At 36.1% G+C, this 14789-nt stretch overlaps 1 protein-coding gene across 1 annotated transcript in view; it reads left to right on the forward strand.

The window, feature by feature from the left end:
• Nucleotides 1-14789, forward strand: part of LOC107563433 (beta-glucuronidase) — a 20568-nt gene that overhangs the window by 2782 nt on the left and 2997 nt on the right. The window contains exons 2-10 of the mRNA XM_016248311.1: nucleotides 756-941; nucleotides 1023-1204; nucleotides 1941-2103; nucleotides 3574-3581; nucleotides 3676-3901; nucleotides 4320-4348; nucleotides 9405-9551; nucleotides 12403-12487; nucleotides 13960-14136. Coding sequence (XP_016103797.1) covers nucleotides 756-941; nucleotides 1023-1204; nucleotides 1941-2103; nucleotides 3574-3581; nucleotides 3676-3901; nucleotides 4320-4348; nucleotides 9405-9551; nucleotides 12403-12487; nucleotides 13960-14136 — 1203 coding nt within the window. The remainder of the gene's footprint in view (nucleotides 1-755; nucleotides 942-1022; nucleotides 1205-1940; nucleotides 2104-3573; nucleotides 3582-3675; nucleotides 3902-4319; nucleotides 4349-9404; nucleotides 9552-12402; nucleotides 12488-13959; nucleotides 14137-14789) is intronic.

The following is a 14789-nucleotide window of genomic DNA, read 5'->3' on the forward strand; positions in this document are numbered from 1 at the left end:
AATCAAATCAACTTGTGGAAAATGGGCATCCTATGACCCCTTTAATATATTTAAAAATGGGATTTTAAACATTTAATTTAGTGTCTTATTTATTTTTTTTCAAATTTATTTAGTTTAATCTAGTGTCTTATTATTATTATTATTATTATTATTCTCTATTTTCCACGGGTACCATTAATGCTTCATTATTACATTTGTTTTCTACTTACTATAATACTGTACTGTTAGGATTATGTACCATATTTATGTAATAAATTATTTTAATTATTTTCAAAATGTATTTTAATTGAATTAATTGTTTAATCTAGTGTCTTATTATTTATGCATTTTATTCAAATTGTCTAATATTTTGCACAGACTCCCATAATGCTGCATTATGTTTGTTTTCTACGTAATAATGTACTGTTAGGGTTATTATACCATATAAATTTACTAAAAAAAGTTATTACTTAAAATTTTTTTACATTTATTTAATTTAATCTAGGGTCTTATTATATATTTACACACAGTCCTTTGCATTCATTCCCTGATCAGTTGTCGTCTTTTGCTCTTTTTGCACAATACACTGATGTGCAATATGTGTGTTTTGTAAGGTTTCTTGAGAAACATCCTCTGTATTAAGAACAGTACTGAATGTTGTGAAATAAATGAATAAAAGCCAACTTATATCATTGCATAATATTGCATATGCAATGATTCATAGTTTGCATTCCGAGTGTGTTTTAGGTGTTTGTTAGTGTTTTTTTTTATTCCAGACGGGGCCTGTTATTGACATGCCGGTGCCATCCAGCTACAATGACATTACACAAGACGCCAAAATCCGGGATTTCATTGGCTGGGTGTGGTATGAGAAGGACGTATGGGTGCCGGCGCGCTGGATCCAGGACCGGGGAGCGCGGATCGTGCTCCGAGTGGGAAGCGCTCACTATTACTCAGTGCTTGTAAGTCTGTGGGATGCAGATGGTTGTCTTTGACTCGTGATTAGTCACAGTCTCAGGATCTGTGATGTGTGCATCTCGCAGTGGGTGAACGGGGTCAAGGTGACCGAGCATGAGGGTGGTCATCTCCCGTTTGAGGCGGACATCAGCGGCGTGCTGCGGCAGACGAGCGGGAATCCGTGTCGAATCACCATCGCTGTGAACAACACTTTGACTCTAGAGACGCTTCCACCGGGAACCATCCAGTACATGAACGATCGCAGCAGGTCAGATGACAAACATCACTCGTATAGTGGCCATAAAAACCACTGAAAATGAGTCACACGGGCGTTTTTAAATATTTTAGATGCTAAAAACCTCTAAATAAGATCATTCTCCTGTGAGGAACCTCATCTTAAAAATTAAAAGGCATCTATATATATTTTTTGCATTAAGACTAAATTTAAACGGTGTAAAATTAATAATATAAATCTTATTTGAAAAATATTTTATTTATTAATATAAATATTTTCCATGTTAATTTTCTACTTATTATAGCACTGTACTGTTCGAAGTTTTATTTATTTACTAGTTTTTATTTATCTGTTTATTTTATTCAGATTTTTTTTAAAGGAGACATATTATGCCCCCCCCCCCACACACACACACACACCCTTATTATAAATGTCTAAATATTATTTGGAAAATATTTTGTTTCTCCTATGTTAGTGTTTTTTATTTCCCCCCCTACTCATCATAGCACTGTATCGTTAGATGTATTATTTACACACTTATTTACTTATTTAAATCAATGATTTATTTATTTTTATTCATTTTTGAAAAGCTTTTAAACTGCTTTTTTCTCTAAACATTTCCACGGATCCCCAGCACTCCCCCATATTCAGTTCAGATAATACTATAATATTAATACTATATTAATATAATGGGCAATCATAGTGAAGGCTATAACCAGTAAATAATACAGATTGCTAGATGATGATGAACACCTTCGTTCCCTCTCAGATACCCTGCAGGCTACTTCGTTCAGAACACTGACTTTGATTTCTTCAACTACGCTGGAATCCACCGGCCGGTCCTGCTGTACACCACACCGAAGGCGCACATTGATGACATCTCAGTGGAGACGACGTTCTCTGATAACATCGGTAAACATCAGCCGAAATCTGTCTTTATCCACCTTTTATTTGTAGCATAAGAGCAGATTTGGACAATGGTAACTTGAATGTGCTTCCAATCATTTTAGCTGCACAAAAACAGTTGCTTGATATTGATTTATCATATCATAAACACACTGGTTTGTAGTGTAAGTCGTTTTACCTTTATTATTGTACTTTTATTTTCCTTCTAGTTGTTTACATACAGCAGCTAATGAATCGGAAGTCTTGCACATTAACAGAAAATATCTCACTTGCATGTTACAAAATAACATTTATAAAACGGAGAGTTCCGGTGCTTGATTCTGATTGGCTGAGCAGCAACCACAACTGTTTCTGAGGAGCTACATTGTTTGGTGGAAGAATACTGTTTTTATTAATATTATTACACTTTATTTGCTCGGTTTTATTTTGTGAAACCTTGCTACATGAGTGCCGAGAACAGTTTCCCTTACGGCCAGGTGCCTGGATTCATATATATATATATACACAGTATTATTGGGAATGCATGCACTATTAAAATGCAATGCAAATGCAAGTTACTTTGGATAAATGCATCTGCCAAATGCATAAGTGTAAAAAAAGTACTTAAATGTATTTCAATTAGTTGCCAAGGCAACATTTCTAATTTATTCTAATTACAATTACAATACAAAATTATTATTATTAATATTTAGATTTTTTTTATTTTATGTATTTGTTTTCTTTAATTTGTTTACATTTTAGTAAAAATTTTTTTTTTGCTTTTTGACTTTTTTTATTCTTTTACATTTTAATGAATCTTTTTTTTTTTTTCAGTAATTTTAGTACTTTTATTTTATTAATTATATTTATTAAAATTGAGCTTTTATTTCATGCATTTCCAGTTTCTATTTATTTTAATTTTACTTTGTTTTAGTAATTTTGTTATATGCTTTGTCGTTTTTATTTATTTATTTTTTTCAATATATTTGTTTTCATTTTTAATTTAGTTTAAGTTTTATAAAAATGTATGTGCTTTGGTCAATTTTTTTTTTAAATTTATTTGGGGGGCGGGGGGGGGGTGTATATTTAGCTTTAATTGATTTCAGATTTAGTTTTAGTAAATTTAGTACTTAAACATTTTATCTTTTATTTCAATTAGTTGCCAAGGCAGTATTTATAATATTTTCTAATTCGAATTAGAATGCAATTGTATGGATATGCACATGGTCTCCTTTTATTTTGGTTACATTTTTAATTTTATGTGCTTTTGTCATTTTAATTGTTTTAGTTTTTTACATTTCAGTTTAGCTTTAATTTATTTTTATTTTAGTACTTAAAACACGTCCAAGTTTAAGTACTAATTAGTTTAAGTAATAAATGTGTTTTAGACTTGGACGTTGGACGTTTAACTTCACATCGTCTCCTTTTATTTTATCATTAAGCTCAGTTTTAACATTCTGCTACGGAAGAAAGAAAGTCATGTGTTTGAGACTGTTTTAAGAGTGTTGCTTTAAGAGTGCTTAAAGTGATAAAAGCAGCTGATACCAGCATTTAATTCACCCACACAACCGCATCCTCCTGTGCTTCTGTTATTATAGCTGATGTTTGCTCTGAGTCAGTTCACGGACACACACTGATCCTATGAGCGTAAAACACTGTATTGTCACCTCACTGACCCCGCGGTTTGTGTGGCAGATCCGAGGGAAAGGCTTCGACTGGCCTCTGGTGGTGAAGGACTTTAACCTGATGAAGTGGATGGGAGTGAACTCGTTCCGCACCAGTCACTATCCCTACGCCGAGGAGATCCTGCAGATGGCCGACCGGCACGGCATCGTCATCATAGACCATTTTGGTTTAGTAATTTATTATTTAAATGTATTTCACTTAATTTCTCATTGTTAGTTTAAGATTTTTAATAGTTTAAGTTTGTTTTTTCTTAATTTATATATAGCTTGAATTTATTTTAATTTCCATTTTGTTTTAGTAATTTATTATTTAAACGTGTTTCAGTTCATTTCAAATTTGTTAATTTAAGATTTTCAATAGTTTAAGTTTGTTTTTGTTTTTTTATATTTATACATTGATTTAATTTATTTTTATTTCCGTTTTAGTAATTTTATTATTTGTTATTTTCTCACATTTGTTAAAGATTTTTAATAGTTTAGGTTTTAGTTTTCTCCTGATATTTATATATAACTTATTTTAAATAATTGTAATTTTATTATTTAAACGCATTTCAGTTAATTTCACATTTGTGTTGGTTGAGTGTCCTGGAGTGGGAATCAAAGACATGTGAGACGCCGTCCCAAATACTAACACTTTTCACCCAGATGTGCCTCAGAAACTGTGCTCACTGTCCTGTTTCATCTCAAATGATGTCAAGGTTACAAACCTGTAGGAAATTAAGTCTGCCTGGATTCATTTGACAGGCCACTGTTTTTTGAGACCAATGTTGTTTTAGTATTATTTATAGGCTTTTACAGTATTTATTAATAATAAGAATTAGGTTTTATTTTCATTTTTAGTTTTCATTTTAATTTCAATTTAAAATTGTCATTTTGTAATTTTATTTTATTATTTAAACGCATTTCAGTTAATTTCACATTTGTGTTGGTTGGTTTAAGATTTTTAATAGTTGAAGTTGTAGTTATTGTTGTAATATTTATATATAGCCTTAATTAATTTATATTTATTTATTTTTAATTTACTTAACGTAACAAAACCAATTTTGTAATAGTTTAACAATAACAACATTTATCATTTCTATCTATTGAATTGTCAACACTGTCAGAAAATAGGAGCTGTGAAATCTCTTATTTATTAATATTTTGAGCTTTTATTTTTATATATTTTCAGTTCCCTATCTGTCAGTCACTACGAGTTATGTCGAATGACATACGGGGTCTCTCGTGGGAGGCCAATCATCTCTGAGTTTAAGAGAAAACGCCAATGAAAAGTGGCTAGTGGATTTTGCATGCTGAGCCACTCCCCGTGCTTACGGGTATATAAGGCGACAGCGCGCATCCACTCATTAGATTTTTGCTGAGGAGCCGAGTGGTTGTATGAAAAGCTGTTATACTCCACAAAGCCATTCATCTGCTGTGGGGAAGCTGTCAGGAAGCTGTTCTGGTTGGCGGTACGGCGCGAACAGCGGTGTCCCTTTCAGTGATTCCCCTGGGCGCTTCAACTAAAAGAGCAGATTTCCTAAAAGAGCAAATCACGGACAATTCTCGACTTTTTAAAGACGCCGTTTCATCCGTGTCTTTCTGGATGTGGTCGTTTCCTGTCCTCTGACCACGGCCACGAGCGTTGTCTTCTGTGTCTGGGCATTCAGCACGCTGAAGACGCGTTCGTGGATGGCGTGTTTGCTTCCCACGAGTCCTCCCACTGCCAGTTGTACTATTCCCTAACCCAGGCCCCCCTGGGCACGGATGCACTGGCACACAGCTGGCCTCGGGCTCTACACAAGTATGCGTTTCCCCCAGTGAGCCTGCTCGCACAGACGCTGTGCAAAGTCAGGGAGGACGAGGAACAGGTCCTGTTGGTTGCGCCTTACTGGCTCACCCGGACCTGGTTTTCGGAACTCATGCTCCTCGTGACAGCCCCTCCCTGGCGCATCCCCCTCAGGAAGGACATTCTTTCTCCGGGGCTGGGCACCATATGGTACCCGCGTCAGACCTAAGTGACATACCACCAGCGGTGGTAGACACTATCCCCTATACACCTTACAAGTGTATGTCGCTGCTATCGCAGCACATCACGATGCAGTGGACGGCCGGTCCCTGGGAAAGCATGACCTGATCGTTAGGTTCCTGAGGGGTGCCAAAAGGTTGAATCCTCCTAGGACACCCCTGATACCCTCCTGGGATCTCTTTATTGTCCTGGCTGGACTTCAGAGGGATCCCTTTGAGCCGCTTGATTCAGTTGAGCTAAAGTTCCTGTCTCCTTAAGACCGCGCTCACTTCCATCAAGAGGGTCGGGAACCTCCAAGCATTTTCGGCAAGTGAAGAGTGCCTTGTGTTCGGGCCGGCCAACTCTCACGTTGTCCTGAGACCCTGGCCTGGATACGTGCCCAAGGTTCCCACCACTCCCTTCCGAGATCAGGTGGTGAACCTGCAAGCGCTGCCCCTGGAGGAGGCAGATCCAGCCTTGGCGTTGCTGTGTCCCGTAAGAGCGTTACGCATATACGTGGACCGCACCCAGAGCTTCAGAAGCTCTGAGCAGCTCCTTGTCTGTTTTGGAGGTCCGCAGAAAGGGAAGGCTGTCTCCAAGCAGAGGTTGGCCCACTGGATAGTGAATGCCATTGCCTTGGCGTACCAATCCCAAGGCGAGCCATGCCCCCTGGGGGTGAGGGCCCACTCCACTCGGAGTGTTGCCGCCTCCTGGGCGCTGGTGCACGGCGCCTCTCTGGCAGACATGTCAAGCTGCGGGCTGGGCGACACCTAACACCTTCGCGAGGTTCACCGTAGCGACCTTTTCCCTTAAGGCTCGCTTCCCCATCGTTCTGCCAGGCTGAAAGAACAAATAGGAAAGATTTGAAGCAATCTTTCGCTGAAGGTTGAAATCCCTTCCAAAAACTTTTTTGTGGACTGAACAGCAGCATAACCTTCTCCAGCAGCGACGTGCTCACCGTTTGGTCCCCTTCGGTACCAAGGTCAGTGAATTTGCACTGGGGTTTTGGGAAGGTTACGACCTTAGCGTAGCTTTTGTGGGATGCCACGGCTTGTCAACAATTGCAGTGCCACAGGGTTGTGGCGTTTTTCCATGGACCTCATATGTCGTTCGACATAACTCATAGTGACCGGCAGATAGGGAATGTCTCCGTTACGTACGTAACCCTCATTCTCTGATAGACAGGGTGTCCGCGGGTCCTTAAAAAGTCTTAAATAACGTTTTCCTAATATAAGGCCTTAAAGTCTTGATGTCTTAAATTCGGATTTGAAAATCTTAATCATTTTTGGTCTCATTACTGCTCAAATATCGTCAGCCTGACGGAGCTAATGGCTGTTACAATCATTGGAAAGACCGAAGATGTTTTCTTCCCCGTGGTAAGTTACTGCGTCATCACAGAGAATTGCAGTAAGCTAGCAGAATACAGAATACAAGCTCGCGCTGAGGCTCACTCTGTTTGTCTCGAGACTTCAGAACAAATGAGCGTGACAGCACACAAACTCAGAAGAAACACACTGAGGTAAAAATTCAAAATGTTTAGTTTACTCATAACATGATATAGTTAGTTAACACCATGACAATTGAGCTATTTTGCTCAATATTCTCACGACGCAAAAAACAATTCAAAACACCTACAGAGCGCACGCATTACGTGAAGTCTAGTGCGCGTGCGCATTTACAGTGCGCTCTTTCACTGCATGATTCAGTCTATTAAAATACATTCGGAATGATCACAAATTCAAGACATGGGGGCAGAAAATGTGTATATTTATACCACTTAATATAGTTAATCAAGTTCACATGGAAGAGTGCCTTTTTTTTTTCCTCCAAAAATTACAATAATTAAAACTAAAAATGTGATATTGATTTTTTTACAACAGTTCAATAAACTAGAAGTTTTATTAAGAGCCTTACGTTTTAGACACCCTATTGCCTGTTTTTGCACCATTTCGCCAACAAAAATAATTCCAAACGAAGCCACAGCGCTGTTTTGCGTCTCTGTGCAACATGACGGTGTTTCGTTCCTGAATGAATCAACTGTTCAAATGATTCGGTTCAGGTGCAGCTTATGTCTGGATTGCAAAGATGAATTTTGTTGATACTGATTTAATTTGCTTGGTAACAGCCCAAATGTCTTATTATTCTAATTCACTGATTAAATGTAAGAATTTGACTCAAAAGATAATGCACACTTACAGAAAAATGGCTTTATAAAGGTCAAATGCCTATAAAAGGTAAAAATATATTTAAACTTATTGGAAAAGATTAATTTCTATCAGACCACCACACAGAATATGAAGAATATCAAAAACTTTAGGAGTCAGCTGTCCACGAAAGTCCTTCAGATAGCAACATAACACCACACTCAGTCAGTTGAATGAATGACTCGATACTCACTCATCAAGTGACTTACCGTCACTTACTGCTCGTTCAGTTGAGAAGTTTGCATTTTCCCCCTCAACATTTCTTATTTGTATACTCATAAATGCATTTAAAACATTAATCTCATAAGATTATTTATTGCAGTTGTAATTGTTATTTGCAGTGTAAATTATTTAATCTGACTGGTAGCAGCCCTAAAGTGTATATTGAATTTATTGATCAATTGTAATAATTTGACATGTAATGTATATAAAGATGCATACATCTAAAAAGGTTAAAAATAGGCCTTTGTAAAGGTAAATATGCAGATTTAAGTATGTAAAAACTGATAGAACACACAGAAGCATAGCTCATAGAACACAGATGAAAATATTGCTTCAGAATAAATTGTTTACTCCACCAAAAATCTCAGTGATGCAGTTATTTTGCGGGGATATTTTGTATGGAATACTGTCTGCTGACATGAAACGTTCACTGTATATCGTAGTTATAAATACCATTTATTACAGCAATTATATTTTTTTTCTTTTTAATTTATACACATTAAATATATGTATGTAATAAAATGTGTATTTGCATTACAGGTTTAGATCTTAAATTTCATATAAGGTGGTATTAAAATGGTCTTAAATTGAACTTGTTCATGTCTGCAGAAACCCTGGATGGAGAGAACGGAGACGTTATGTCCCCATGCCACAACCTTGAACCATTCGCTGTTGCCGGGACACGTTCTCTGCTCCTCAGCATAAAATCTAATGAGTGGATGCGCGCTGTCGCCTTATATACCCGTAAGCACGGGGAGGGACTCAGCATGCAAAATCCACTAGCCAATTTTCATTGCCGTTTTCTCTTAAACTCAGAGATGATTGGCCTCCCAAGTGAGACTCCATATGCCGTTCAACACAACGTCTCCGTTCCCTCCATCAGGGAACAAGGGTTACGTACGTAACCGAGAAGTTTTCTTTTTAATTTTAGTTAAAGTTTGAGCTATTTTGTTTTGGTTTATTTTTGGTTTATATTTCCATTTAATTTAATTTATTATTTTTATTTTAGTTTTGGATATTCTAAACTTATTTTATTTTAGTTAGTTGCCAAGGCAACATTTCCATTTTTTTTTTTTATCTAACATTTTTATTTCAGCTTTATGTAAATTAGCAATTACAATTTTAATCGTGTTAGTTAATAACAGCACTGATTCATATTTATTCTCAATCTATTTAAAGTGTTTTGTTCTGAGATGGTTTTGTCATATCTAGATGCAGATAATCAATGTGTGTGTGTGTGTGTTCCTCAGACGCAGTTTCGGGAACGTTTCTCTGGCTCATCACCTGACGGTCATGGAGGAGCTGGTCAGGCGTGATAAGAACCATCCGTCTGTGGTCATGTGGTCTGTGGCCAATGAGCCGGCCTCAGAAATGCCGCCCGCTGGATTCTACTTCAAGTGAGTCAAACTGAATATGAACTACTCCTTTAATGGTTTCAGTGGTGCATATGACGCCATGTTCACACCAGGGGTGTTTCCTCCGAGGAGGCAAGGGAGGCAGTGTCTCCTCTCCTCAAAAATGGATGAGAAAATAATCGATATTGCAAAAATAAAACAACGCAAATATGACATTTAAAGTATAAAAGTCTAAAGTAGTTTTTATAAAGTAACACTGACACCCGCAGGTAAAGTTACAGCGGAGGCTTGCCTCCCTTCGGTCCATAGACTTTCTACAGAGACCCTAAAGCGTGCCGTGACTTTTCTGGAGACTCATTGAGATGAATGGGGGAAAGTCACGTGAGAGGAGGCAATGCCTCCATCGCTCTATAATTGGATATGATCGGCTATAATTGGATGTGATTGGTTCGTTTGATAAATCCCGCCTCTTGTTTTTGTGCCAGCTCTTGGCATGAATGAAGAAAATGGCGTTATTGACTAATAATAAAGTAAGTAAACAACTCTCCTGCTTGGATATCACTGCTTTGTGTCACATCAAAATGAAACATGAAATGACTTGAAAACGTGATGACGTGTCAGTTTTTAGTGAGCATTCAAGCCTGATGAAATGAAAGATGTATCTTCGTGCCTGTGACAAACTACAGGGTTTTTATGACGATGACCCGAAAATAAGTTGACTATTAAAAAGAACAGCTGAACATCAGTTCACAAATAAAAAACCGAGTGTCTATTTACAAGTGCAAATAGCCCGCCTTGTTGGCAGAGGCTTTTTACACTAACTCTGCCCACCAACGTGTGATTACAAAGCATTACAAAAGACTGTCGTCTAATAACAGCTCCAGTGGTGCAGATGGTAAAGTACGTGTTGAAGTCGATTTTGACACTATCAACCAGGGTTCGAATCGCGTTTTGCCTAACTTTTTTTTCTACTTTTTCAAATCAGATATCACGTCGTTGTTATTGTTGTTATTATTGCATACTGTTTTATAATGTACTACATTACTGAGGTGCAGATAATTGCCACTATCTGCAATAAGTAGTATAAATAGCAGAAAATCCATGTAAATGTAAATAGAATCTATAGCTATTTGCACTTGGTGTAAACCTTAAATGTAACAAGGACATCAGAACTGGAGAGGCTCTGCAAGGAGGAATGGCAGAGGATCCTCAAATCCAGGTGTGAAAAACTTGTTGGGTCTTTCCCAAAAAGACTCATGGCTGTATTCGATCAAAAGGGTGCTTCTACTAAATACTGAGCAAAGGGTCTGAATACTTAGGACCATGTGATATTTCAGTTTTTCTTTTTTAATAAATCTGCAAAAATGTCAACAATTCTGTGTTTTTCTGTCAATATGGGGTGCTGTGTGTACATTAATGAGGAAAAAAATTAACTTAAATGATTTTAGCAAATGGCTGCAATATAACGGAGTGAAAAATTTAAGGGGGTCTGAATACTTTCCGTACCCACTGTATGTAACTGCCTCCTCATTTTAAAACGTCACTGGTTCACACCTAAAAGAAGAGAAGACCGATTAAACGCTGCCCTCTTGTTGTTGTAGCTCAATATAAATTATGGTGCAGTCCTAAATCTTAGTTTAAAAAAGCAAAAATCCTGTTTTTCGTGACTCAGTGTTCATATGAAGATGTTTTGATGGTAATAATGCATCATGATGAGGGGTTTGTGTGTATATGTCATGTCTTGTTCAGCGGCTGTAATGAATGTCTTCAGGTAGAAACACCTGCTCTGAGCCTCATTAACATACCTGAGCATCAAAACACTAGAAACTTCTCATGGTCTAATAAATACATGATCCACTGAGTCTCAACAGCTTGAGCTCTTGATGAGATATTCATTTGCAAATCAGGTCCGTTTGAATTATTAACGCTAGCTAGAGCAGCAATAGCACGATATTAAACGTAATGTCATGATGTTAATGTGCCTTCTGTCTGCATCACTGACGTTTGACTACATTTTTGTTCCCTTTCCAATGATTATGGAAAACCTGGAGATGAGAAAATTGTGACTTTCACGCCTCAAATTTTTTTATAAAAATTATGAATAGATATGAATAAAAAATATATAATTCATTAAAATACATTAAAAATAAATAATAATTACATTAAAATGCAATAAATAAAATGGATACAAATTTAACATTTACATACTGCAAAAGTCATAGAAATCAATGAAAAGTCATATTTAATTAGACAAATTACTTGTGGTGACTAAGTGTTAAAAATAATAGATGCCTTGGCCCTTTTTCTTGTCAGAACATAGTTATGACTTTGTCATTGACATACATTACATATGTGTTTTTAGTATTTATATACTATTATTGTATTTGTTAATATTTTAATTAGCTTTTATATGCATTTTCAGTTGTCATTTTAATTGTAGTATAAGTTTGTCATTTTGTTAGTTTTTGTTATTTATATTCAATTTTGCTTTATTATTTTCATTTATTAAAAATTAATTATCAATGATTAATTAACCATTAATTAATTAATAAAAAATAATAATAATTAAATTAAAATACATAGATAAAAATAAATAATAATAATAACAATTTTAAATATTTTATGCTAAGTTAACATTTAAATAAACATACAGGAACAGTCATGGAAATCACTGAAAATTCATATTTAATCAGTATAAATTAATATACTGTATATGTATAATATACCTATATTTAAATAATAAAATAATTTTCAAGCAAAAAGTGTTTGAATCCTGTTTTTCAACTAGGAATAGATTTATATATATATATAAACACCTGGAACTAAATTCTTGTTCATAGTGTCAGAAAAAAACATCTTAGATTATATTTAAACTGTTGTGTTTTTCTCATAGGGAACTGGTGTCTCATACGAAATCTCTGGATTCCTCTCGGCCCGTCACGTACATCACAGACAGCAACTATGCCAGAGATCAAGGGGTGAGGCATCACTCTTTACATTTTACACATTTATGTTTGAGTAATTTCTATGTTGCAAAGTAAGCGCTTCACAGCCTTGCATCTACTGACCTTTACATTCCAGCTGTGTAAATCTCTTCTATTTCTCACTTGAGTTGATCTACAGTAGATCTGCAGTCAGTCGTTCAGGTCATTAACTCTAGATTGCTTCCCCTGAACGCTGCCCACAGTTAACCGTGTTCACTCACACACTTCCTTACAGACCTTATGTCAACTTTCACTCTCGTTGGCAAACCAGGTCTCATTCTAGTGAGTGTTTCATACTAATACATCTTATGAATAAATCTCTGTGACTTCATGCTGAAAAGATTTATCTTCACCTACAATTACCAGGTGTTTGTTTATCCAAACGTCTGCGCTATACTGCATTGATTTTTCAAAGTTGTAAATAAAACAGTTTATTGGAGTGCATTTTACATAAATACTATTTCTTGTAAATTGCGTAAAGAATTATGCAAGTCAAGTCACCATTATTTATATAGCGCTTTTAACAATACAGATTGTGTCAAAGCAACTTTACAGTATTAAATAGGAAAATAGTGTGTCAATGCAAAAAAACAAGTCAGGTCTTTTGTCATATATATATATATATATTTCTTATCTTTTGCTAGCTATTAAAAATGTCTGCATTTTTCAGTGTATATTTGGAGTCATATTTAATAATTTATTGATCATCATTGTATACAGTTATATTTTTATATATCAAATTAATATTCATATGTATTTGTTATTTGCTAAAAAGATATGCAAATCAGATATTTTGTCATAAGAATATGTATAAAATATATATAGATATATAAATTAAATTAAATAGATGGATGGATTTTATTGATACGTGTTACTTGTCTTTCAATTTAAAGGGGTCATCTGATGCTGCTGAAAAGAACATTATTTGGTGTAATGCAATGTGTTTATGCGGTTTAAGGTTAAAAAAACACATTATTTTCCACATACTGTACATTGTTTCTCATCTATGCGTTTTAGGTAGGTGTGGCTGACTCTTAACTTTTATAAAGAATATCTCTTTGGATTTGAGACTTTAGTCTTTGCAACTTTACAGATCTTCTTTATGCACCAAGAGCTTGTAACACTCCAAAGAGAAAGGAAGAATTGAAATCGCATCATATGACCGCTTTAAAAATGTCATGTTTAATTCAGTGTTACTTGCAATTTCTTTAGATTTATTTGTGAAATTTACTAGCAATTTGTCAGTGAAAATGGTTTCTACATTTGTTTTTTCAGTGTATATTTGGAGATGAATCACAAACACTTGAGATTTTCAGGATAATTTTCCACCCTTACAGTTACGCAGGCTTTTGCTACTGTACCTTTAAGACTTCTAAATGGAAATATGTTCAACTGGCTAATCTTTGTGCATATTGAAAGATTGATTTAGTTTTGATGAATAGGATTGTCTGTGTTCTGCTCGTCAGGCGCAGTATGTGGACGTTATCTGTGTGAACAGCTATTTGTCGTGGTATCATGACCCGGGTCACACAGAGCTCATCAGTCTTCAGCTCAACACTCAGTTTGATGACTGGTACGACAAATACCAGAAACCCATCATCCAGAGCGAGTACGGAGCGGACGCCGTGGCCGGCCTACACAGCGTGAGTCCACACCTTCATCAACATTTATATATTTATAAATTCACTAAAGGAATCATGCATATCAGATCTTATTGTAATAATATACTATAATTTATGTATATTTAGATATTATATAACTAATTTAAGCACCTCATCCCAAACCTTCCGTTGCAAATTCCAAAACGTCATTTTAGAGCTGATAAGAGAGGCTTGAGCCATTGATATGCAGGCTTACGCAGTTATTAATGCAGTCTAATGCGGTTATTAGAGAGAGAGAGAGATTAAGTGCGTGTGAATACCTGCATCTATGCGTCTCTCAGCAGCAGCGTCTACTAATAGCGAATGTTTAAGTTGAACTGCTTCAAGAACCTCGCTACTGAGAAATGTCATGTAGCTTTTCAGCTGCGAAACTATTTTATTGATTAAATTTGCGGTGCAGCTCTGACAACAAGTTTCTGTCCGCGTCTCCGTGTGTGTGTGTGTGTGTGTGAGTGTCTGTCTGCACTGTGTGTGCGTCTGTGAGAGAGACTGGGAGAAAGAAAGCCTGATTTCCGTAGCCTACATAAAAAAGGTGGAAGACATGGAAATAGTTTGTCATTTTTTACCCTATTGTTTGTTATATTTAGCCTATTTGCTCAATGCCTTGAGCAATGCGTAAATCCGGCCCTGTTAGA

Source organism: Sinocyclocheilus grahami, unplaced genomic scaffold (genome assembly GCF_001515645.1).
Source record: "Sinocyclocheilus grahami isolate Dianchi unplaced genomic scaffold, SAMN03320097.WGS_v1.1 scaffold875.1, whole genome shotgun sequence".
NCBI lineage: Eukaryota > Metazoa > Chordata > Actinopteri > Cypriniformes > Cyprinidae > Sinocyclocheilus > Sinocyclocheilus grahami.